The sequence below is a fragment of the Artemia franciscana genome, chromosome 4 (genome assembly GCF_032884065.1).
Source record: "Artemia franciscana chromosome 4, ASM3288406v1, whole genome shotgun sequence".
NCBI lineage: Eukaryota > Metazoa > Arthropoda > Branchiopoda > Anostraca > Artemiidae > Artemia > Artemia franciscana.
The window spans coordinates 11,479,529-11,507,173 of record NC_088866.1 but is presented as its reverse complement, the minus strand read 5'-3'; the positions used below and the strand labels follow the sequence as shown (position 1 = coordinate 11,507,173).

The window sequence follows — 27,645 nt, the reverse complement described above, 5'->3', positions numbered from 1 at the left end:
GAAGAAAACCGTTTTGTCAATTTTTTAAGTTTCATTCTTGGAGCATAGAGAAGCAATTCTGGAAGCTCCATTCAATTACACGAACAACAAGTTTCATTCTTATTGCTCAAAAATTTCCCAAGATGGCCCAATAAAATAAAATCTTGTCCAAATCATGACAGAAAGATCTATTCAAATGCCCTCCTCCCACTAGAACTCTTGCTACGAATCCAGAAAGAGATTTTCAGCTTATTCCGTAACTTGCAAGTTTCGAGTCTTTGGAAAGGGGTCCACAATTTATAGTAACGTTTGACGTAAGTTCTAGTTCAAATCTTGAACAATGTCATGCCAACACCTTTAGTTCTACCGCTCTGAAATGTTTGTACAAGCAAAAGTATTTATGAGCCTCAGTCTGGTTGGCATAGCGATGTCACTGGTGAAAAATTAGTTTAGATGTTTTTTTTTAAACAACTCAAGATTACAGATTTCTGTTAAAAAAAATAGATCTTTATACCTTGTATAGAGCATAATAAAAAAGAAACTAAATTGAGCAACCTTTTATTGGCTCAAGTCTCCCAGATAAATCCGAAATTTATATCAGTTAAATTTTGCTCTACAGCTGGCAAAGGCATATTAAAGAGAATTGAATCAAAGTTGTAAGATCAAACAACTCGGGCACACATGTCGAAATAAAGAGAGGCTTAAGATAGAACTATTCCCCCCCCCCCCTAAAAAAAAAACAAACAACAACTTGTTATTCCGGAAAAAAAATCTACTATATCATTAAGTTTTAGTCCGTAAAATGAACCAAGTTTAATCATGACTTGTGTAATTTCCCGATGAACGCTGAAAATTAGTTTTCTTGCGCTTTAATTAACAATTCCGAAACCTATCTTGCTATACATCTAAACTTCGAAAGACCCTTTAGCTATGAAAAGTACAATGGTAGGGCATACACGGTTCAAACATTTCTTCATCTGACTAGGCCCAGACAGAAATACACAAATCTGATTTATACAAAACAATTTTGTTTATTCCGTAATACATAAACTGAATCAAACATTGAAAAGTTCCTTAACTTATAGGTGAACAAGAAACTTCAAGATTATTCCAGACCCCAGGACCCTTCAGCCCCAGTAGCATCCCAATTTCCCATGGGGTTGTATCTCTTCTGATTTTGCATCCTAGATTTCATTGGTCCACCAGCAGGAATTGGGGGTGGACGTGGCATTCCAGACATCGGGTTGGATGGCCTTGGACCCATAAGACCAGGCCGTGCCCCAGAAATTGGCATACGCTGTCGGTGAATATTGGAAGAGTAGCCAGATACATCATAGCTTCCATAGCCACCGTTATATCCATTGTAACCTATTAAATCAAGCATTTTTTTTTTATTAAAAAAAAAAGAATAATGTGTTGATACTGATGATGAAACTATCTGTTTTTCTAAGTTTACTACACCTTATATGGTGTCATTCTATTCCAATATGAGTTATGGCTTTCCCATCCATAAACAAGTTCAATTACCTCCTTGGTAATATATTACAAAAAAATGAACCTTTTTTGGGCATCTTTTCTTTTACTATCATCATTGATTCCACGGAAACTTCATAACTAGTTCATATTAATACTCAACGTGACGAAGTGGCCGTTCTTCAACAAAAATGAACTTTCTAATCTTTATTTACCAGAAAATGTATTAATTTAGTGTGAACATTTTGAAATCATGGACGATGGTTCGGAAATTAGGAGATGAGTCCATCCAATTTACTCTGCAAGTGCCATTGATTTTCTAAAGTGGTCTATAAATAAACAGTTTTTTTTAACATTCCAGGAAACTATGACCTTATAATTTTATATCCATACGACTTGACACTGGTATTGTCAAGTTTAAAATTTTGTATTAAACCTTTGACAATAATTGATCTGTGCTAGGAATTGGAAAGGTATTACTCACCCAAGCTAGTCAATATTAAAACAGCTTTCGCTGTCTATAATTTTAATTCAAGCTTTCTTTATAATTATAATAAAAAGCTTTCTTATCTATAATTTTAGTTTAGCTTTCGCTGTCTATAATTACAACTTTCCAACAACCCATCCACCTCACTGATAATAATTACCTAGAGACATGCTTTTATTTAATCACAGTAAAAAACGAATAGCAACAAAATTTGATACACCAACGATTTCTTCCACTGCTATATTATTTGGTCTTCAGAATGACCAACGCCAATACCTTCTACCAGTTGGAATTTGCCATACCATAACCAGGAGGGGGATTTACAGCCCACCCCCCATATTCTGAAAAAAATCCTTGCCTTTTACTAACTTTTTCTTAGAAGCGCTTAATATATGAAAATTCAATACAGGTTTGGTACTGTATTAATACTACAGCACAAAGAAATCCAAAACTCTTTCTTTATTTTACATAAATTATTCCTTATCAATTACACTGCCTATCAGAAAAACAATACATAGTGGGATTCCGTGGTTCCAATAACATGGTGTAGTTTTCCCTCTTATACTCTCAGTTTATACCACAGTACGTATAAAAAATGGCATAATTTACAATAAAAAAGCAATACATAGCAATATATTAGACAATTTGGTTATCTAACTAATATCTCAAGCACCCATTATCATGTACACTTGACAAATATATTTGTATTTAGCCACACAAATTAAATTTTTAGCTTTTTGTCTGCAGTGGTTGATCTGTAAAAAGCCTTTCAGTTAGTTGAATACAGTATCCTCATTGATATACTACTATAGATATTGTACTTGGTCGTCCCTTAACTAATACTTTAACATCCGCTATTTTCAATGGATAATCAATTTTAAAATATAACGATGCATTTTCTGAACCCCCGATTTATTTATTGTGAGACATTCCACGGAGGCTTTACCGACTAAATGTAAATTTTATGGTTAATAACTCGATAAGTGCGTTTCCTCACACAACAACCCTTAATAAATCTAGTTTTTGGGAGCAAACCCTTAACAAAAATTATGGACAAAAATAAGTAGAATCCCATTATTTGCATGAAAGTCCAATTTAATGGTACATTAATTTAAGCCTTTAGAAAGGATAAGAGACTTACCCTAGTCATAAAACTACATAATACACCAATTTTTGGACTGTCACTCTGTCAACAGACCGAATAGATTATGCCATCCTGGAAATATTTCACCCTAATCACCCTGTCAATTCGGTTAGACTTCACACTATTCGGACTGCCATTCTTACTGCCTGGACTTATCTAAATGAGTTACCAAAAAGTACCATGTTTTTTTTTACCAAAAAGATGTGAATTATTTTGACTTCTGTAGGAAATTTTTTCGTTGTCTTTTTAATTGTTCGTTTTGTTATTTTTGTTTATTATATTTTTTTTATTCTTTCTTATTATTGTTACTATTTTTTTATGACTGACCTCGGATGGATATCTCCGAGGGCAAGTTGGAGAGGCATATTGATATTGTTTGCTGTGCATGGCACTTCATTCTAGGTTAACAACTTATAATGTATAGTGGAAGAAAATTCGTCATTTTTATGTTTTATCTTTCATTTGATTGAGTTTTTTCCTCTTCTTGCATTCATGGCCATAGCCTGACGCAGAGATACGATGCTGAAATTTCCCTTTGTTCAAATTTTGGCTGAATCAATGAACCTTGAGCTCTCATTTTTCTTCTGATGAATTTGAGCCCAGAGAATGTTTTTCAAGCAAGTTCTGATGCGAACCTGAGTCTAATTGAATTCTAAAAAGAAAATGTTTAAAATTTTGATTGTAAAATTTTCCGTAGCCCTCTTTTTATAAAGTAAAAATTTCAGAGTAAATTCATTGGATATTCGTTATTTGAGGAAGCCTTCAATGTAATACTGTATACTGATAATTTTGTTTCCATCTTTGATGATAGTCGTCACCCTTCCCTCCTAAGAACCTCTGAAAATATGAGCAGTGAGTACATGTTCACTAAAGGAAATGCCACAAACAAAGAGGTAAACACACTCTTCCATTCGTTTCAATTAATATACCGAAGCATATTACCTCCTGTGGCATATCCTCCGTATCCTCCATATTCATGACCCATTGCCATTGTTTTTCCCGCTTGCATGCCGGCAAAATAGGAGGCCTTCATTTTTCCGTGCTCTTCGGCAATCTTGACACTAAGTGGCTGTAAAGCATTTGGCAACATTGTACCGTCAAGAGATTGGATGGCATAGGCTGCCTCATCTTTATTATCGTATCTGGAAAAAGGGCATTCGTATTGAATGATAATATTTGCTATCACACTTACTGTTCCGGAAGAAAAAATTAGTGAAACCGTTCAACAAGAACAAACCAGAGGGAAAAAAAAAGTAAAAACTACCAATTTTTTATGGATAAAATTATTCCATAATTGAATGCATTATTTTTCACCAAATGATAAAAGTAAAATCTAAGAATTACTTATAATTTTGTTATTTGAAGAAAACAGCAAATTAAGTAAAAAGCAACAGAACCCATACGGGCTGCTAGCCCTGGTTTGTCTGACATACTGAGCAACTGATATAACTTTTTATGAAATAAAAGCAAACACAAGGTAAACGATCACCCCTAAAAAAAAAAACAAATAAACACACATCCATGATCTGTCTTTTGGCAAAAAAAATTGCAAAATTCGAAATTTTTAAGATGTTAGCTTGAAACCTACGGTATGGTTCTCTGATACGCTGAATCTGTTGGCGTGATTATCATTAATATATCTTGACTTTTAGGAGGTGTTCCCATTTTTACGAATATCAGGCAAATATTCTCAGACTTGTAGCCGTCGATGGGTAAAACTAAACTTAATGAATCTTATACATTTTGAGTCAGCAAAATAGGCCGATTCTTTCCATACATACCTCTTTGATACTGTCGTTTTGTTTTCCAGCTGAATGTTGGTGGTGTATAGTAATGGAAAGATACTGTATAGAACAACGAGTGTTAGTTTTGGAAACTCAAACTTAAAAAGGTAGAAGTTTCGCAGAGATGAAAATCTATAATCTCTTACTAATTGTACAAAAACTCGGTCTCTTCAATGCACATACAGCATAAATAAAACATATCTGTGTCGGCAAATATTCTAATCAAGGCGGTTAGCACAGCAGAAACCTTCCATAATTGTCAAATTATTAAACAATACTTCTTTTTCAACTGATTTTTAATGTTTTCCAAGCTGGTGTACCACAATATTTTTAGGGAGTGTCATTCTCAGAACTATAAAATACAATTCTGCACCGCTCAATAAAAACCACAAAATTCACGCTTTCTCATGATGTAAGTTTCATTAAATACGAACTTCCCTGTCTCTGAAACAAAACAGGAGAAGTTAGATAGTTTTTCTAAGATTTTTTTGGGAGATCTCGGTTTTTCGGATCTCTTGTCAAAGCTACACAGGTACATTTACACTGACTATAAATAGTTTAAACACGCAAACTAAAAAAAAATAACAATGGACGAGATAGGGTGATCATTTATGGTATCAGAAGGCCTTAATCTCTAATCCCTGAACAGGTGATCCCATGAGAAATAAGATTAATTCAGGACAATCGTAATACTTTTCAAACTTAGGGAGGGGACAGTAGCCCCTTGCATTCACGCTTAATCGGCTACGAATGCAAGAAGCTTTTTGAGGTAAGAAGTGATATTCTACGGGGACATAACTTTGACTGAGAAGAAACTTAAAGAGAAACTTAAGCGACAAATGCAAGATGTAATTGGAAGTCCCAATCGAAGAAATCTAGGATGGGGTGGGGGAATCAAAAACCTTCCACGGCTCATATGCCGGGCATGAGCAATTTCCTTTCAATCGTTCAAATTTCATCAATATTAGTGTGTTTTTAAGGCAAAAATAAAGAGTACAATATCATAAATTTTCTAACCCAGGAAGGTAATTACCAATCTTGACTGGGTTTTATTTTTCGCGTATATTTTCACTATAAATTATTCAAAATAGCACGCGAATCAAACTGTCAAGCTATATAAAAACGCCTTCAACCTGGTTTTTACACTTAAGTAAGTAAAGACTGCCCTAGACCCTTAAGGTCCAAACCGGCGGTGCTGATCTCCTTTTCACGGCCCTTCAGCCAGGAAGTGCAATGGGGGGTTGGGGGCCAACCATCCCGTGCTTTCACACACCCTTCCTGCTTACCTTCCCCAGATTTCTCCATGTACCCATTTAGAGCTGGGTCGACTTTGGCTTACACTAGCTACACAACAACTCAATTGTCATCTCCCACATTATTCAGTGTCTGCCATTTCGGCAAATTTTCAAGCAACAGATAAGAATATAATTAATTTATAGCTTAAAAGCTCTCTCAGTAAATTCATTCGTAGAATAATAATCAAATCGTTCTAATTGTTATAATTTATATTCTTATTCAAAAAACTTAAAAGTAGTCAATACTTTTTTTTAGGATGATCATTATATAAAATAAACTAGCATAATGAAGAAATTGTACAAAATCAAACAAAGGTTCCCTTGCATAAAGGAAGAGTAAGAAACCAACCAACCTAACAAATCCAACGCCTCTTGAAAGTCCAGTGTTCTTATCACGGAGTAAATTGGACTGAATTATGCTGCCATATGGCTCAAACAACTTGGCAAATTCAGCATCCGTCATATTCCTAGAAAAATAAAACTTTCAATTATTGCCAGCTTACACTACAGTCTAACTTAGGAATAAAATCAAGATTACGCACGATAACGGGGTCGCATAAGTATGTACCCTGTCCGTAATTTGAGCTTGTTCAAGTTGAACATACTAAACTGCCAACCGCAAAATTCACTGCAGAGTGATTGTATTAAATATTTAAGACACAATTTTTCTAAATCAGAAAAAATTGTAACTTAGAACAACAGTTTATCTATATGTAATTTGAATCTGTCTGAAGATACAGACAGGCTATAGCTGGCAATAGCTGGGAACAAATTAAGTGTTGACACAAGCTTTTCAAAACTAACTCTTATTTCAAGTTAAAAATTTCTGAATTGACAACCTCTTCACATAAATCTTAGAATAATTATGGCAAAGGTGGCACCAAGGAGACCCCTACTCTTCTCAAAACTATACTGAAGTTTTACAATTTCAAGATGATTTCCACATCTTCCAAAATGTTGTTTCGATACTTTTTTTTCATGGCCCTGGTCATACACTTCTTATAGTTTCGGACACACATCACCATGGGAGGCACTACCCTAAACCATAAGTGTGATATTTTTTTCCTGTCACCAATAGACCATACGCCTTTGATTTACCGTTTCGACAAGTCTCCCCCGCCCACCCGCTCCACTATTTGAATGTGCCTAAGCATAACTATATTTCTTTTTGTTCTTCTAATATGTGCAGTGGCATCGTTGAGGGAGCGGGGCAGTTGCTCCCCCCAATAATTTGGGAAAAAACTGTAATTTATTAAGTAGCTTTAAAACTGTTGCTCGTTTTCAGTTTCAAATTTGCTCTTTTGAGCAGATAATGTTTTTCTTAATAATCCCTGCTCATTTTCAAACAGTTTGTGGTAACGAACTGTAGTAAAGAGCGACCCAGCTCAATAGTAACCAAAACTCTAAAAAATAAAATTTTGATACCAATAGCTATATCAAAAGAATCACATTTTAATGCTGATTTTAAGTTTCATCAAGTTTAATCTTACCCATCAAAAGTTACGAGCCTGAGAAAATTTGCCTTATTTTACAAAATAGGGGGAAACAACCACTAAAAGTCATAGAATTTAAACGAAAATCACACCATTAGATTTAGCGTATCAGAGAACCCTAATGAAGAAGTTTCCAGCTCCTATCTACAAAAATGAGGAATTTTGTATTATTTGCCAGAAGGCAGATCACGGGTGCGTGTTTATTTGTTTGTTTTTCCCAGGGGTGATCGTATCGATCCAGTGGTCCAAGAATCTTGCGAGAGGGCTCATTCTAACTGAAATGAAAAGTTCTAGTGCCCTTTTTAAGTGACCAAAAATTGGAGGACACCTAGGCCCCCTCCCATGCTAATTATTTTCCCAAAGTCACCGGAGCAAAATTTTGAGATAGCCATTTTATTCAGCGTAGTCAAAAAACCATATAACTACGTTTTCGGGGACGATTTACTCCCCCACAGTCCCCGTGGGAGGGGCCATAAGTTACAAACTTTGACCGGTGCTTACATATAGTAATGGTTATTTGGAAGAGTACAGACGTTTTCTGGGGGATTTTTAGGTTTGGCGGGGGGGGGGGGGGTTGATAAGAGGGGGATGTGTTGGGGGAACTTTCCTTGGAGGAATTTGTTATGGGGGAAGAAAAGTTTCATGAAGGGAGAGCAGGATTTTCTAGCATTATTTAAAAAAAAACAAAAAAAACAATGAAATAATAAATATGAAAAAGTTATTTTCAACTGAAAGTAAGGAGAAGCATTAAAAAATGAAACGAACAGAAATTATTACGTGTATGATGAGATCACCTCCTCCTAATACCTCGCTCTTTACGCTAAAGCATTTTTAGTAATTTCAACCATTTATTCTACGGCTTTTGTGATTCAGGGGTCATTCTTAAGAAATTGGGACAAGATTTAAGCTTTAGTGTAAAGAGTGAGGTACTGACGAGGGGTTGAATCCCTTCATACACGTAATAAAAACATGAGAATACAGAAGTTCGTTACGTAAGCTAATTTGTAAGTTACGTATATCTTTTACTAATAAACATTCTTAAAAAATTAAAACTTCTAGTTGCCTTTTTAAGTAACCAAAAAATCAGAGGGCACCTAGGCCTCCTCCCCTGCTCCTTTTTTTCTTGAAATCACTCAATCAAAATTACGAGAAAGCCAATTAGCCAAAAAAATAAATATACAAATTTCGTTTTAACTATTCATCTGCGGAAAGCCAAAATCAAAACATGCATTGATTCAAAAAAGTTCAGAAATTAAATAAAAGAAACAAGTTTTTTAACGGGAAGTAAGGAGCGACATTAAAACTTAAAACGAACAGAAATTACTTCGTATATGAAAGGGCTGCTTCCTCATCAACGCCCCGCTCTTTACGCTACAGTTTTTACTGTTTTAAAAAGTAGAATTAAGAGAAATAGTCAAACTTTAGCGTAGAGCGGGGTGTTGATGAGGAAGCAGCCCTTTCATATACGAAGTAATTTCTAATGAATAGCACAGTACCCGGGGCAATTAGAATAGAGATTCGTTCAATTATGAAATTGAGCATCCTGTGCTGGGAGTTGGGGGAAATGAAGGGGGATATGGAATGCAGCATTAGTGGTGAATCTGATTGAAAAAAGGGCCGAGTTTATACGACATTCACCTTCCCCCACCCGAAAGCTTGTTTACGATGTACTACTGTCGTCTACAACAGCTCATTGCTGACAATTTTAGTAAAAACTGAGCACCACCGCTTATATTTACGATTGTTTAATGTGTTTATTGTTTATAATGCATTAATGTTTTTAAATTCAACAAGTAGCCTGTTTGTTAAATAGTTACTTCCTTTACTACTGCTTGAATAGCACCTACTTCTATAGCACCCCTCTCCCCCCCCCATAAAAATACCATATCTACGCCCCGGAATATGTGACAAACAATCAAAACCAAAAATGTTGTAGTTATTCAATACATGCCTAACCCTTAAGAAGGAGGGGGGAATATTAAAAATAAAGTCATATTTTTTGCACCGCTCTCCTCTAAGTACAAATATCTTGTTCAAAATATACATCTTAAAACCAACTTCAAACTTCTTTTTAATGGAAAAGTCTTGTTATTGACATTTACAAAATATATTAGTGGACAGAACAGATTTGCCATTTGAAGTACTAATTAAAAAGGAGTAAAACAAATTTGCTCACTTGGGTAGATGTGTCACATAAAGATTAGTATCCTTTCTATCATCACCAGGAGGACGAGCATACGAAACTTTGATCCTCTTTCCTTGGACTTCCAGTCCGTTCAATCCTTCAATCGCTCTTTTAGCATCATCAATATTAGAGTAGTTAACAAATCCAAATCCATAGCTATAACCAGTCTACAAAAGAAACAAAATCAATTAAGTGAGCACATCCAGCTGGCAGAGGAATGGCAGAAATTAGGTTAGACTGCCAGTCATACTGCCTGGACTTATCTGCACGAGTCACCAAAAAGTACCATTTGTTTGTTACAAAGGAAATAAAAACGGTTATATAATCACATCCTATTGAAAGAAAGAGGAATGGCAGAAATTAGGTCTCTCCCACTTAACTCATGTTACGTGCATACATGAGTATTTAAGTTGTTCTAGAAGCCACAGACATGGCCAGTCGAATAACTATTGAACCATATGTTGTATCCTCAGCTGTAAAAAATCAAATGTCACAGAATATTTATTATTGCAGTATGGTAACGAACTGTAGTAAGGAGCGACCCGGCTCAATAGTAACCAAAAGTCTAAAAAATGGAATTTTGGTACCAATGGCTACATCAAAAGAATCGCATTTTAATGCTGATTTTAAATATATATGTTTCATCAAGTTTAGTTTTACCCATCAAAAGTTACGAGCCTGAGAAAATGTGCGTTATTTTAGAAAATAGGGGGAAACACCCCCTAAAAGTCAAAGAATCTTAACGAAAATCACACCATCAGATTCAGCGTATCAGAGAACCCTACTGTAGAAGTTTCAAGCTCCTATCTACAAAAATGTGGAATTTTATATTTTTTGCCAGAAGGTAGATTACAGATGCGTGTTTATTTGTTTTTTTTTCCCAGGGGTGATCGTATCGACCCAGTTGTCCTAAAATGTTGCGAGAGGGCTCATTCTAACGGAAATGAAAAGTTCTAGTGCCCTTTTTAAGTGACCAAAAAAACTGGAGGGCACCTAGGCCCCCTCCCACGCTAATTATTTTCCCAAAATCAACGGATCAAAATTCTGACATAGCCATTTTATTCAGCGTAGTTGAAAAACCTTATAACTATGTCTTTGGAGACGACTGACTCCCCCACAGTCCCCGTGGGAGGGGTTACAAGTTCAAAACTTTGACCAGTGCTTACATATGGTAATGGTTATTGGGAAGTGTACAGGCGTTTTCAGGAGGATTTTTTGGTTGGAGGCAAGGATTGAGAAGAGGGGAATATGCTGGGGGAACTTTCCATTGAGGAATTTGTCATGGGGGGAGAAAATTTCCATGAAGGGAGCGCAGGATTTACTAGCATTACTTAAGAAAAACAATGAAAAAGTTTTTTTTCAGCTGGAAGTAAGCAGCAGCATTAAAACTTAAAACGAACAGAAATTATAACCCATATGAGGGGCTCACCTCCTCCTAATACCTCGCTCTTTACGCCAAAGTATTTTTTGTAATTTCAACTATTTATTCTGCGGCTTTTGTGATTCAGGGGTCAATCTTAATGAATTGGGACAAAATTTAAGCTTTAGTGTAAAGAGCGAGGTACTGACGAGGGGGCAAACCCCCTCATATATGTAATAAAACATAAGAATACAAAAGTTCTTTACGTAAGCTAATTTATAAGTTACGTATATCTTTTACTTATAAAAAGATTCGTAAAAAATTTAAAGTTCTAGTTGCCTTTTTAATTAACCGAAAATCGGAGGGTAACTAGGCTTCCTCCCCCGCTCTTTTTTCTCAAAACCATTCGATCAAAATTATGAGAAAGCCATTTAGCCAAAAAAAAAATATACCAATTTTGTTTTAATTATTCCTCTGCGAAGAGCCAAAATCAAAACATGCATTGATTCAAAAACGTTCAGAAATTAAATAAAAAAAACAAGTTTTTTAAATGAAAGTAAGGAGCGACATTAAAACTTAAAACGAACAGAAATTACTCCGTATATGAAAGGGGCTTTTCCTTCTCAACGCCCCGATCTTTACGCTAAAGTTTTTTACTGTTTTAAAATGTAGAGTTAAGAGAAAGAGTCAATGTCAGAGTTCCGTCTGAAAATCCCCCTAAACTACCAGTAACTCGTGATAAGAAGTTTGATGATCTCTGGTATAAAAAAAAACTAACTATGTCATCTAGTAAGTCAAAAGACTAACAAAAAACTAACTATGTCATCTAGTAAGTCAAAAGTTTTCGAAAATTCGTAAAAAGAATTAATCTAGAAAGCAAAATAATGTGAACAACGGCATATTTTTAAGCACATTTCCACAGTGTAAATTATATAATTTCCCTCCCCCCAGGAGTGGTTGTATCGTTTTTTGTATCTATGACGCATGCAAAATTGCAAAATACGACAGTTGACTCTGAGTAACTAAAATAAAAGACATACACTACAGAAGGTCCTGCTCTTCCTGCATACCTCCCCAGATTTCTCTTGATACCCGTTATCTGGGTAGGTACCCAGATTTCTCTTGATACCCGTTATCTGGGTAGGTACCCATCATTCTGGGTCGATTCAAGCCTAGCTTACAGAGTCCCGCTACTGGCCCCCTTTCAATTCAAATAACCAGCTACGCCGGATTTGAAACCCTGTCCCAGCGGACAGATAGGCTCAAATTTAGCCCAACTAGCCACTTGGCTAGCACGGCTCTGTTTGAGACACATGCTAAGCTACTAAAGATGACAAATGACTCCCAACTGTTAAATGAAAAGGCAAGGAACAAGAAACAGTAAAAATCACTTCGAACAGATAACGAAAATGCGATTCAAAACTAAAGAATAAAACGATATTTGTGCTATTGCGTAATTTAGAAAGTAATTTAAGAAATTACATTGGAAACGTGTAAAACCTATAAAAATTAAATAGGAATGAGGAATGGTCCATAGGTTGTTTTTTTTTACCTGCAAGTAAGAAGTGACATTAAAACTTAAAACAAACAGAAATTATTCCGTATATGAAAGGGGTTCTCCCCTCCGCAACGCCCCGTTCTTTACGCTAAAGTTAGACTCTTTGTCACAACTCTACTCTTTAAAACAATAACAAAAACTTTAGCGTAAAGAGCAAGGCGTTGCGGAGGGGAGAACCCCTTTCATATACGGAATAATTTTTGTTCGTTTTATGTTTTAATGTCGCTCCTTACTTGCAGTTAAAAAACTTAGTTTTTTTATTTAATTCCTGAACATTTTTGAGTTAATGCATGTTTTGATTTTGGCTCACCGCACATGAATAATTAAAACGAAATTTGTGCATTATTTTTTTTTGCTAAATAGTTTTCTCTTAGTCTTGATCGGACGATTTTGATAAAAAAAAAGGGGTGGCGAGGATGCCTAGTTGCCCTCCAATTTTTGGTTACTTAAATTGCAACTAGATTTTTTTATTTTTTTTGTACGAACGTTTTTGTCTGTAATAAACATACGTACCTTACGAATTAACTTACGTAACGAACTTCTATATTTGTGTATTCTTATTACGTATATGAGGGGGTTTGCCCCCTCGTCAATACCTCACTCTGTACATTAAAGCTTGAATTTCATCCCAAATCTTTAAGAATGACCCCTGAATCACAAAGACAGTGGAATAAATAGTTGAAATTACTAAAAATACTTTAGCATAAAGAGCAAGGTATTGTGGAGGAGACGAACCCCCTTATATACGTAATATTTCATGTTCGTTTTAAGTTTTAATGCTACTCATTACTTCCAGGTGAAAAAAAAATCTTTATTTAGTTTCTCATTGTTTCTTTTTTAAATAATGATAGAAAATCCCGCCCGCTTCATGGAAATTCTCTTCCCTCCTTTTCCCCTCAGGGAAAAACTACCCCAGAAAATGTCTGTACACTTTATAATAACCATTACTACATGTAAACAATGGTCAAAGTTGGTAACTTGCAGCCCCTCCCCCGGGGACTGTGGGGGATTAAGTCGTCCTCAAAGACATAGTTATTAGGTTTTCGACTAAGCCAAACAGAATGGCTATCTTAGAATTTTGATCCGATGACTTTGGGGGAAAACTGTGCCTGGGGGCCTAGGTGTCCTCCAATCCTTTTGGTCACTTAAAAAGGGCACTAGAACTCTTAATTTCCGTTATAATGCGCCCTCTCGCGACATTCTAGGACCACTGGGTCGATACGATCACCTCTAGGGGGAAAAAAACAACGACAAATAAACACGCAACCATGATCTGTCTTCTGGCAAAAAATGCAAAATTCCACATTTTTGTAGGAAGGAGCTTGAAAATTCTACAGTTGGGTCCTCTGATACGCTAAATCTAATGGTGTGATTTTCGCAAATTTTCTCAGGCTCGTAACTTTTGAAGGGTAAGACTAAACTTGATGAAACTTATATATTTAAAATCAGCATTAAAATGCAATTCTTTTGATGTAACTATTGGTACCAAAATTCCGTTTTCTAAAAGTTTCGGTTACTATTGAGCCAGGTCGCTCCTTATTACAGTTCGTTACCACGAACTATTTAATAGTGGGTCTAAAACAAACAAGGAGGGTTGATCAAAAACCAATGATTTAGAATAGCAAAATCTTTAGATTACCTATTTGCAAACATTGGGATCAAATATGACATCATAAGTTGGACTAAATTACCTTTTTATTTTGACTATTATTGCATTCCGTCAAGCTAATTGATATTAGTGATTATGCTAAATTTTGTCAAGACCAGAAACGTTCAAAGACCAAAAGGTTTGTCAAGAACAAATTTTCCACGTGGGGTGTTTTCCAGAGGGGAGGATTTTTGGGAAGGTAAACGCTGACCCCCCCCCCCCCATTTTTAAAATTTAATATCTAACTTAGCCTAACCTAACTTTTACCATCAAACCTTGAATAAGACTGACAAAGCTGATTAAATCCAAGCAGAGAAAAGGGAATTTCGGACATTCATAGTAACATAGGCTTATACATCATATGATTGGCTTTTTATGGTGATTCTGAGTATTTAAGATCGATGAAGTTCAGAATTACGTAACCAAAATTTACAAGCCGGGAGAACACTTGCCTGATTTATAAAAAGGGAAAACACTCCCGAAAAGGGAGGTGATCTCGATGAAAATTAGACAATCAAATTTGGCATATCAGAATACTCTATAGCAGAGGTTTTAAGCTTCTACCTACAAAAATGTTAAAGTTTGAGATCAATGATTTGTGTTTATTTGGTTCTTTTGCTTTCACCACGACTTATCAATTTAAACTCATGGTCCTAAAATACTAGAGGGCGAGAGTGGAAACAAAAAGTCACGGTGCTATTTTGAAGTAGCAAAGAGACACGCAAGAAGTGGTACTTTGGGCCGTCTTGTGCTGTAACTAATTTTGACCCAAAAAGGGTCAAACAGCTATCGAGTGCAGATTCTAAGATAACCAATTGGTTTGGATTATCAAAAATCTATTAAGCTTCCCAATTTCAGAAGCCATTATGCCCTGCGGTGGTACACTCCTTCTGAAAGACTCACTTATTGGTAAAAAAAAATTAAGGGTTAATACAAGATATCGATTTTCAAGGTTCATTTAACAGATTTCATCCAATCAAAGCTTGACAAAATTATAGAGAGTAGTGTATCATTGCGGATCACCTTTTATAACGGAGTCCTAGGGTTCCTTGTGTGGGTAAGGGGAGAAGACACTAAGGCTAAAAAATGCAACCAAAATTTTCAAACTCATAGTGAGCCTACCGATAAATACAGAAATAGCTGGGAGAGTGGGATTAAAAATTAGTCTCTAAACTCCTTATTCCCAGAATTTTTTTGGAGTAAGTCTGTAATATAGGTGCTAAAGAGTAACAGTTCCCCCCCCCCCCCATTTACAAGAGCATATTTTCTATGCATCACATAAGAATACACTGATGTTCTTACCGGCATAACAGAGAAAGAACTGGGGACATCATGAACACTGCCAGGAAAATTCCTAAAAAGTATGGCATGGAGGGGGGGGGTAAGTACTACCAGGAGCTTTGTTTTACACAGATTTAAGTGGAGATATTTATAGTTAAATGTGTCACTCCAAGATGTGTAGAAAAAAAGTTTGGCAAATGCCTAGTGATGCAATACATAAATTGATCAAAAATCCTTAGATTTTGATGCCTTGTTCCTACCAGAAAACCTTCTGTCATCATAAACTTTCATCATTGCCAGTAGTAAAGAGCCATATTCTTGAATTTATTATTTTTTCTCCAGCCACTTCATACTGAAGGACTGGTCATAGAAACTTTGGAAGGGACTCATTTGATTATAAAATAAATATTATAGTCCCCTTTTTAAGAGTCAAAGTAACTGATGGTAACCAAGCCTCTCCTTTATCGTTTTCTAATTACCACATTCTTTTTTCACATCAGTCCCTCTGTAGCCTCCCCCCTCCAAGACACCCGATCGTAGCTTTGAGATGACCTTTTTGTTGAAAACACTCAGAAGTTCTAAGAAATATACCTCTAGGGATGACAAATACTAAAACTTTTGAGACCTTATTTTGTTCTAAAATGTCAAAAAGTAGAAAAAATCGTGCCTCCAGGATCAATGTCATCCCAACAGCTTTAGAGGCAATGGCTTGCCCTAAAATATGTGATTGAATCAGCTAGAAGACGCAAAGGTACAACATAGCTACACGGAACATGGTTTTTGAAATGCATAATGCAACCCGGTTTTCAAGAAACATATGACAAGCTTTATCCAAGTGGTTAGACCAATAGCCATATGAGGAGAATGCAACCCTAGAAGACATAAGGACTCAGCCCTAACAAAAAAGTCCACCTCTAAAAATGAAAAATTGGCGATTCTTAATTTGGGCTGTTCAACTCCTAAGAAATTGTTTTGCCCTTTTTGGGTTGGCAACGACTTGCAACGCCCTCACTCAAGCCTCCACCCTCGAAATGAACCTCAAGCTTGAAATAGATTTTGATGGGACAACCATTGTTCTAAATTTTGACATTGGTTTTTATGTTGTAAAAAGAAGAAAATCAAACAGTTCGTGGTAACGAACTGTAGTAAGGAGCGACCCGGCTCAATAGTAAACGAAACTCTAAAAAACGGAATTTCGATGCTAAAAGATATATCAAAAGAATCGGATTTTTATGCTGATTTTAAATATATAAGTTTCATCAAATTTAGTCTTTGTCATCAAAAGTTACGAGCCTGAGAAAATTTGCCTTATTTTGGAAAATAGGGGGTAACACCCCCTAAAAGTCATAGGATCTTAACGAAAATTACACCATCGCATTCAGCGTATCAGAGAACCCCCTAAGGAAAAAATTTCAAGGTCCAATCTACAAAAATGTGGAATTTCGTATTTTTTGCCAGAAGACAAATCACGGGTGCGTGTTTATTTGTTTTTTTGTTGTTTTTTTTTCCAGGGGTCATCGTATCGACCAAGTGGTCCTAGAGTGTTGCAAAAGGGCTCATTCTAACGGAAATGAAAAGTTCTAGTGCCCTTTTTAAGTGACCAAAAAAATTGGAGGGCACCTAGGCCCCCTCCCACGCTCATTTTTTCCCCAAAGTCAACGGATCAAAATTTTGAGATAGCCATTTTGTTCCGCATAGTCGAAAACCATAATAACTATGTCTTTGGGGATGAAGTACCCCCCACAGTCCCTGGGGGAGGGGCTGCAAGTTACAAACTTTGACCAATGTTTACATACAGTAATGGTTACTGGGAAGTGTACCGACGTTATCAGGGGGATTTTTTTGGTTTGGGTGTGGGGTTCAGGGGAGGAGGCTACATGAGAGGATCTTTCCTTGGAGGAATATTTCATGGGGGAAGAGAAATTCAATGAAAAGGGCGCAGGACTTTCTAGCATTACTATAAAAAAAACAATGAAAATGTAAACATGAAAAAGTTTTTTCAATTGAAAGTAAGGAGAAGCATTAAAACTTAAAACGAACAGAGATTATTACGCATATGAGGGGTTCTAAAAATACTCTAGCATAAAGAGCGAGGCATTTAGGAGGAGATAAATACTTCGCTCTTTATGCTAACATTTTTTAAAATAATTTCAACTATTTATTCTACGGCCTTTCTGATTCAGGGGTCATTCTTAAATAATTGGGATAAAACAAGATTTAGTGTGAAGAGCGAGGTATTAACGAGGGGACCAACCCCCTCATATATATAATCAAAAATATAAGAATATAAAAGTTTGTTACGTAAGTTAATTCTTAAGTTACGTATTTTTTATTACTAATAAAAACGTTCGTTAAAAATAAAAGATCTAGTTGCCTTTTTAAGTAACCGAAAAATTGGAGGGCAACTAGACCTCCTTCCCCACCCCTTATTTCTCAAAATCGTCTGATCAAAACTAAGAGAAAGCCATTTAGCCAAAAAAAGAATTAATATGCAAATTTCATTTTTATAATTTATGTACGGAGAGCCAAAATCAGACATGCATTAATTCAAAAACTTTCAGAAATTAAATAAAAAAACAAGTTTTTTTAAATGAAAGTAAGGAGCGACATTAAAAATTAAAACGAACAGAAATTACTCCGTATATGAAAGGGGCTTTTCCTCCTCGACACCCCGCTCCTTGCGCTAAAGTTTGATTCTTTCTCGCAACTCTACTTTTTAAAACAATAAAAACTTTAGCGTAAGGAGCGGGGTGTCGAGGAGGAAAAGCCCCTTTCATATACGGAGTAATTTCTGTTCGTTTGAAGTTTTAATGTCGCTCCTTACTTTCATTTAAAAAAACTTGTTTTTTTATTTAATTATATACTAGATTGGCAACGGACTTGTTAATAAGCAAGAAAAAGAGTTGACCCAGATATACTTTATTGAGGCACTTCAGCAATCATTGGGTATTACTTTTATGTGACACCATTATGGGAAGCTCCTAGTAAAAAACAATATAAAAAGATTTTCAGTAAACAATTTATCTTGTCCCAAGCACTCTGTTTGCATAAAAGACCCTTACCTAAAAATGATAGCAAGCCTTCTCAATATGGTATCAAAAGAAAGAAGCTATGACATTGCTCAGACAGAATACCTTGTCTATTCTAGCTATTGCACTATGAGGCAGTCTGATACCGGATTTTTCTCCTGAAGTCATACTGCATACTCCATGGTAGATTACTTGGTTCTGACAAAGAATTTGCCTATAGCTGGAGTCTATTGACAAAGAAAATGTCCTCAAATAAGACATATAAAGTGAAAAAACATTAAGTGTGACAGGTTGAAACAAAAAGGTTCATAGAAAGTTTTAATTTTGTTTCATTACACTTCTTCAAGATAAAGCTTTTATAGTTAGGGATATAATCCATATACTTAAAGGAGGATGCAAAATAAGATGTGACTCATATTCTTTGGATTTTATATTGAATATGGTTTGGATTATTTTGACCCTTTCAAAGCGAGAATGTATTTTTGTTATTTTTACTATTCCAAAGCAATAATGTCTTTTTGTTATAAATGAAAAGAAACCCTAACAAGGCTAATAGATAACATAAAAAAACTTACCTCCAAATTTGCAAAGAAAATGAAGGAAAAAGAGAAAGAAATTAAGCAGATTTAGTTAAAATACCTTATGTTTAATCATTAACGGACTAACCAACAGAGAATAAGAAACATAGTAAGAAAAAATTGAAGTGGTGAAATAATGCCACTTCATTTGGCCTTGTTGTGTGTTTTTGTACTTCATATTTTAGTTGTCCAGTGCTATCAAGATGAATTGGTAATCCTGTACAATAACTGAGATGTTTCTTTTACTTCTGTCCCCTTCCTTTTGAGATATTTAGCACTATCAAAAATAAATTGATCACATTCTATAACTCAGGTGGTAGTTCTTGTTATCCAAGTCAAAATGCATTGAAAGTTTTTGAGATTCTCTAGCATAAATTTTTTTTTACCTATATTCTGTATCAACCTACATTCTGTATCAAATACATGTTGCCATGGCAACTGGCTTAAAGAAAAAAAAAGAAAAATTAAAATATACAATTTGTTTTATCTGTTATATCTAACTATAGACAAAACAACTTCTATTACATTTTAAGCAGAGCTTTCCCTATGATGCCCATTGTAGAATCTCTGATTACAGATCTTACATTGAAATTTTGATACAAATAAAAATTTGATTTCTAAATTTTTACCCTGAAGAATTTTAGTCACAATTAAGATTAATAACATTTTAAAAATAGAAATGTATTGCTTTTTTGCACCCCCATGATACCAAATGTTACTGTTACTAAGAAAAGGTAAAGTCATAAAACTATAGAAAAAAGCTTTCTGTAGTTAGTCACTTTGAGGGGGAAGGAATGGGGATGTGTTCAAATCTGGATAATCAAGGATAATGTTACAATATATGCACTTTAGTCAATAATGTCCAAATTAATGCTATTTTAAATTTCTCACATTCTCAAACAGATTTGCACAAGTTTTCAGAATAATTCTGCAGGTTTTAATATTGACCACTCATGTTGTGAACAGCCAACTATTATTCAACATTAAAGGTGATTCATTACTTGACCAAAATTATGTAAAAAAGGAGCTAAGTGAAAAAAAACCTAAATAAAAATTGAACAAAAAAATCTAACCTTCTTGTCTCTCATGACTTTTGCATTTGTAACTTCACCAATAGAAGAAAACATTCTACGTAAGTCAGCATCAACAAATGTTTGTGGTAAATAGTTGATAATCAAATTAGTTTTTGCATTATGGTCTTCAATTTCCTGAGCAGTAGGTCCATTTGCATCACCATAAGTAGCCATCATGGAATACTTCAAGGCTCCTTATGAAACAAATTAAAAAAAAATTGCCTGCATCAGCAACAATAAAAATAAGAAAATAAAACATTACTAGAAATATAAATGACATAAAATAACATTGTAAAAAACATTGATAAAAGGTGTAAAGAAGGAAAGGCAGGCAACTGAAGAAAAAAATTATGCAAGATGTGAAATAAATAAAAATCATAAAAAGGATTTAAGCACCTTTTTTACTTACTACTTGTGCTTGATTTGGATGTGTACCAAAGCACACCTATTCCACCTAACTATTAAAACATCATGGATTTGATAAGTTGGTATTTTTTCAGTAACATGTTCTGGCAGTAAAGGGCTATTGCACTATTGATTACAATCCAGATATTTTGATAAAATATTTTCAGAGTTAGCCCCCAAGCAGCAGTATACAAAATTCCATTTTTAAAAGAAGCTACCAGGTTTTCATTTTGAGGGGGCAAGGATAAATAGTAAATTTTGGACCATAATCTACAAATTTTTCCCAGGAGTTGCTATTACCAATCCTAGGCATAAATTATCCCTGATTCCCCCTGTCTGGGAGAGAATAAGCAATCTCCTGAATTGCACTAATCTCCCCTGTCTAGAGACTCTCAATTACTAGACACTAAACAATTAAAAACTAATTTTGCACCACTTCCCACAAAAAAGTAGTGAGAAACTGAATTTTTAGTATTCAGTTTGATCTAATCAGGTAGCTTGTGATTTCTTGTCTTATTTGTTATAATTTGCAAGTTACTAATTTCCTGTTTGCAAGTACACTGGCCATAGGATAGCAGACAATTATTTCATTTATAATCATCCATGATTCTTCTTTGGCAACATAAATAGTATTATAATCAAAGGATCAGGTGGGCAAGCTTAATATCTAGGTTTCACCCAGAAATATCTTAAATAACAGGCTTGCATATTGTTAAGTAAAATATTTCAGGTAACTGAAGATTTTAAGCTGTATTAGGTTTTTTAATTAAATTTTCAATTTATTATATATCTCAAATATATATTACATCTCAAAGAAGTTTAAACCTAAGAAGCCAAAATTTAGAAGAGTTATGAAACCCAAAGCAATAGCCTTGGGCCTTATTTGTGCTCAAGATTCATTTCTGGAAGCATCACTCTTATAGGAGAAACTTGTCCAAATTCATCTATAGTAAATCCCCTTCTGGGGGGTAAGCATAAGAAGTAAATACTTCCAAAAGACCATTAAGGCATAAAGTTGACCTTCTGCAAGCAGTCCTGAAAGTTTTATTAACCTAACTCAACTCCTTCCAAAGAAAGCAAAGACAACTAGTGATAAACTATTGCCTTGAAGCTAAAAAAAAAAAAAAAAAAAAAAAAATCAATTATACAAAACCACAGTCACACCAAAAACCAGAGATTTATACAAGTGAAAGGACACATCAGACAATAGATACAGATTTTCTTAAAATTCAAGGCATTGAAATATTTAATATATATATATATATATATATATAAATATATATATATATATATATATATATATATATATATATATATATAAATATAAAGAATAGGGCTGTCAGTTCTAGGAACAGCTACATGGCAGGTTTCTATATATTCATTTTCACTGTCATTTGTCTTGTATCTGAAACTGTTGCCCCAATGAAGTAGCAGCTTGTTTTACATCATCCTTGAAATCTCACATTTTCATGTAACTTTTGGCATAGTTTTTGTATCTTGCAATATTCCTTCCAAAAGATCCATAAGATTACAAGAGCCTATGGTTTAAAAGATGTTCTTTGGCCATATGAAAATGATTTAAAATAACATTCATGGGTCTGTGATGGACATGGTGCTAGAATGATTTTGTGATAAGCACTATTGAAGCTGAAAACATTACAACTATTGACGGTTGTCCCTCATTATTTATGTTTAATGAAGCTAAAGCCAAACATGAGTTCAAGTTTTGCATTTGTTTGTGGAGCTCTTTAGAGGGCAAGTGACATCCTATAACAAGGCAAAACAATTCATTTGGAATTTGGGGAGGTGGCAATACAATTCAACCAAGCAAGCAACAATGTCCAATTAATTCAACTTTGTTGGCTACTTTTTCTGTGGGAAAGTAGGGGACATCACAGTAAATAAATACAATTTGAAGGGCCCCAATGGCTTGGAACTAACATTTGTGTCATTTGTGGCATCTTTATATGTTTGTACTGAGTTTTGCACCACAGTTTGTTACCTTAATTTGCACTTCAGAGCAATAAGGTCAATGGAACTGTGTTGCTCTGTGAGTGATGATGACTGACATCTGTTACTGATCTGGATCTTGCCAGCAGTATTTCCAGTTCCTGCATGACCACTTGCTATCCAGTGACTTCTTGAAAGTTATAGGTGAGGTTGCTGACACTGTAGACTTGGAAAGGGAATTCCAGTCATAGACAATTCTTTTGGAGAAGAAGTTTTTATGCATTCTTGTGTTCATGTGGCATTTAGGAAGTTTCTTTGAATGACCTCTTGTATGGGATTGGTAGGACATATTCAGGTTGAGGAGACTAGATGTGTCATTAGAAAGTTTATGGGTAAGCAGCATGTCACCTTATCTGCAGTGGTACACCAGTGTGGGTAATTTGAGTTTTTTAGTCTTTCATCATAGGGGAGGTCTTGGATATCCATTTATAACCTTGGTGGCATGCCTCTGCATGCCCTTAAGAAGTCTTGTGTTGCCTTTATATTGGGGAGTGGCTATGCAGTTTCCAAAGTCAAGGTTTGGTCTTATGATGACCTTATAAAGTTTAAAAAAGACTTTGGGTGATCTGCTTGTAATAGATCTCTTTAAAGGGCAAGTCCTGTGTTAGATTTAGAAACCACATTCCTTATGTGGGAATGAAACTTGAGCTGATTATCAACGAGTACATCTAAGTCCCTTTCTTCATTGTGGGTTTGAAGATCAATCCTAGTTTACTTGTCAGGATCCCACATTGAGTACACTGCGTTTTCATCCTTTGATCCAAAGTGCAAGATACAGAATTTGCTGATGTTGAATGACAGTAGCCACTCTTCAGCCCACTCATTGATATGGTTGAGATTGACTTGGAGGCTTTGATGTTGGCATCAAAGATTGCAATGATGTTGTTATTCTAGCATAATGTTTCTTTCTTCTTCACTTTCATTTTGGACTTGCTCTGATTCATGCATTAGCTTGTCTTGTAACAGCACAGTTCTTTGCTTTCATTTTTGACATGTTCTGATACTCACTTTCAAATATCTGTTAACCACTAAATTCTTTGTTCTTTGCTTTCATTACTGACATGTTCTGATTATTGTTGTTGCTTATCTTCTAACCACACATTTCTTTGCCTTTTACTTTCATTTTCAATTCATTGTGATCCTTGTTGTCACATGTTGCATAACCATGTTATTTTTTGTTCTTTACTTTTGTCTTTGCCTTGTTGTAATTCTTGCTTCCACTTATCTTTTGACTGCATATTTCTTTGATCATTAATTTTGTTTATTGTTACCTCAGACATTTTATTGTCCTTCACATTTGTTTTCACTCTTTTTAAACTTTTGCTGCTGCTCATCTTCTAATCATGCAAAAAGCACAGTGCAAAGCTGATTTAGTTAGTTGTGGGAATTCTATAGTTCCAAAAAATGATCGGATTTATGCACCTCATCTGGTTGCAACTGGACATTGAATGATGTACTCTGCAATGTAACCAGTACAAATAGACATTTAGATGGTAATGTTTTTCCAAGTAACATTAGGGACAAGCAGCCCTCTCTAAGCATGAAATAGAAGACTTATCTTTCCATGTTGTATACAAATGCAGACATACTTTCAAACAAACTAGATGGACTGTATTCTTTGGTAAATTTACATAAACTTGATATAGTTACCATGACTGAGGTGTTTCCAAAGTACTGCCTCAACCCCAAAGCACATTTCTGTCAACTAAGAGGTTATAATATTGTCCACAAGCATTCAAAAAGAGGATTTTGTATTTATGCTTTGTCCTTGTCAGAATTGATATGTACAGGAGTTGATATTTTGTTTACTAATAAAATAAGTGAAGCAATTAGTGTTGAAATTAAGTTGGAGGAGGGGGAGATATCCCAAAAAGTGATGATTGTGGACATATAATGAAGCCTATCTAGAAACAAATTTAGTATGTTAAATGATGATTGTCTTTTGAGTTATATGTTGTACCTTTCATCTGTTTCCTTGAAAATTCTTTTTCTTGGTGACCTCAATGGACCCAATATCCAACTGGTCAGCTCAAGCTATATCAGGGAAAGACCAGAATTTTGCATTTAAACTTGTACAAACCTTACAGGACAGTTTTCTGTACCAACAAGCTGTTGATCCCACAAGACTCAGAAGTGATTCCAGTCCCCATGTACTGGACTTGGTGATCACAAAATCTCTGGATGATATGGTATACCATAAGGTGCTGCTACCTTGAGGTAAAAGCAACCATATAGTTGTGTGTCTAACAATGAATGTAAATGCAGTGGTGAAATCTGGTTCCAAATTTCATGATTACAATAAGGGTCATTACAAGGAAATCCAAGACTTCATCCATTTCATTTCTATTGTTAAGGAGCTTCAGTCAAGTATTGCAGATGTAGATGTTGCTTTTGAGTTTATTCAAGAGGTTATAAAAGAAGCATGTGATAGGTTCATTCTATGTTATTACATAAAGAAGGTAAAAGAGAAAGTAGATGGCTGCCAAAATTTGTACTTGATATTAGTGATAAAAATAAACAAAGGAGATGGATGTGAAAAAAAACAACAAAGATTTGTGGTGTGCATATAAAAGGGCTTGAAATTGTGCCACTCAATCTTTATCCATTAACCAGTAATCACTCAAATTATCAATCATTACTAATGTTTGAGGGTATCAAAAGAAGTGTTGGAAATATATTAATAGAAACAAGGCTGATTCCTCAACTGATTTGTGCATTTTTGATGACACAGCTACTGATGAATTAATAAGCAATGATCAGAAAAAGGCTAATGTGTTTAATTAAGCATTTTTGTCAGCTTTTGTAAATCTGAATGATGTTCAAGTGTACAGCCCACCCCATTTTATCAAATTCATTTCAGCAGATAAAGTGTCCTTCAATGACCCAGATATTTCTTCTGAGTAGGTTTTAAAAATTCTTTATAACCTTTTCATAAGTAAAGCTCTAGATATAGATATAGCATTTCTAATGCTTTTCTTTGGAAGACAGCCATGTGTTTAGTTGAACCTCTTGTGTCTTTTGTTTGACCATTGTCTATTGAGTGGCAAATCCTCCTTAGTGTGGTTCCAAGTCCCAATTTGCAAATTATTGTGCAATTTCTAATGCCTCAATTTTTATATAAGTTCTTGAAAAGATTATTATCAAATAAAGATTATATCATATACATATACATATATCATAGAAAAAAACGGGTTCATGAACATCATGAACAGGAACATTAAACAAAAATCACCACCTTATCTTGCTTGACAGGTAATTTAAGGTAAAAAAAAATCTTACTTCTTAACATACAGAATAATTTTTGTTAACACATTTTGCATACAGCCCTACTATACTTTATTACTCTAAAAACCCCAAACATGCTAATATAAGCCCTAAATTATATATGTTCAGATTCATTCTGCCATCCTTCATTCTTGTTTTGCCATAGTTGATTCAATGTACAGGAGGTACACAGGTTGAAACAAGAGGGATGTATTAGAATACATAGGAATATCTAATTTAGCCTACATATCTGTACATTAAGGGGGGGAGGTTAAAGTATAGCAGACCTGCATGCAAAATGTGTTGCCTAGCCTACAGTTAGGCTATTCTGTAAGAATTGTTTTTCTATCTTGATTCCTTCTCAATAACCCTAAAATAGACCTTTACCAAATAAAATAAGCAAATGAATTGCAAATGCACCCTCCTGATGATTCCATACACAGCCCAAGGAATAGCCTAGACTATGTAAAAATTAAAAGAAAACATTAAAGCACTGAGATTGTATTCTCTATTAAGGATAAAGCCTATCTATAAATCAGATTCTGGTACATTGGATTGGGGTGACCTTCTCTCCCTTAATATGCTAACACAAAGCCCAAATTATATATTTCCTGAGCATTTTGCTAACCCACAAATTGAATCAAAGTTAAAAAAAAATCAAAAACAGAATATGTATAGGAAATGAATAATTTAGGCTATATACTTGCATATACGGAGGGGGGTTAAGGGAAGGCGAAGTGTTTTAGGAATATGCTACAAGTCAACTAAGCTATTTTATGGTCTTTTAAAGTTTTTTCCAAAAGTATAGGCCTAGACTGTTTCCAGTGTACAGTCTCAAATGTACACTGATACCTACAACGTTACCTGAAAAACTGCGAGCTTTTGTAAATTGCTCATCTGGTATAAAGTAAAATACAAACCTAAAGTAGTTCAAGCAATCGAGCTAGTGACCCAATAAGTATCTTTTCTTCATCAAAACCGTAACGGGCATAAGTTAATAATGAAGTAGGTTTCTGAAAGAATGCCACAGAAAATAGATGGTGATACACGTTCAACGTCAAATCCAGAATCCAAAAAATTATTTACGAGCAAGTTCGGACACTGAAGTATGGAAGCTGACTATATGTGTTCTGACTTTAGTTATGTAAACTGCATTTCCAAAAAGATCTCAATATTGTTTGTATCTTTGTCAGTAAGGCAAAAATGTTTTAACCATGTCTCCAATAACTTTATGTGGTACAAGTTAAAATAAAGCTGTGTGGCATTTTTTAAAACGGTTCATCTGAGGTGTGAAAGCTTGGCGTTTTTGAATCTCAAGTTTACTAAATCTAAAGACCTCCTGCCTTGTGGTTTACCCGACAGTACCAGAAAGTTTTTATAGAATAATCGTCCAGAGGTAGAACCTGCTAAATCTAAAAGGAAGTTTTTGCTGCACTTTTGCATCAGTTGTTATTATCCTTCCTCGGGTCCTATTATGAAGATTAAAAGTGAATCAAAACTTGATTATAAGACCATTTTGTGTCATGTATAAGGTAGACAAAGCTGTAGAAACTATATAGAGGAGATGGAATTGAAAATAAAACATCTAGACACTTGTTT

At 34.9% G+C, this 27,645-nt stretch overlaps 1 protein-coding gene across 3 annotated transcripts; it reads right to left on the bottom strand.

Moving 5' to 3' along the window:
* Window positions 1-990: 990 nt before the first annotated feature.
* On the bottom strand, window positions 991-27,069 carry LOC136025988 (sex-lethal homolog). 3 transcript variants are annotated; one of them, XM_065702126.1, is made up of 6 exons: window positions 26,967-27,069; window positions 20,368-20,561; window positions 9,832-10,007; window positions 6,516-6,629; window positions 4,026-4,225; window positions 991-1,347 (listed from the first exon to the last, which is right to left on the bottom strand). In XM_065702126.1, exons 2-6 carry the CDS (start codon window positions 20,542-20,544, stop codon window positions 1,085-1,087), a joined length of 930 nt encoding a protein of 309 aa, XP_065558198.1. In that variant the 5' UTR covers window positions 20,545-20,561; window positions 26,967-27,069; the 3' UTR covers window positions 991-1,084. The 3 variants fall into 3 exon arrangements, with proteins under 3 accessions (XP_065558198.1, XP_065558199.1, XP_065558200.1); XM_065702127.1 differs by having other exon boundaries at window positions 20,368-20,589; window positions 26,967-27,029; XM_065702128.1 differs by lacking the exon at window positions 991-1,347 and adding an exon at window positions 2,096-2,280.
* Between the last annotated feature and the right edge of the window lie 576 nt (window positions 27,070-27,645).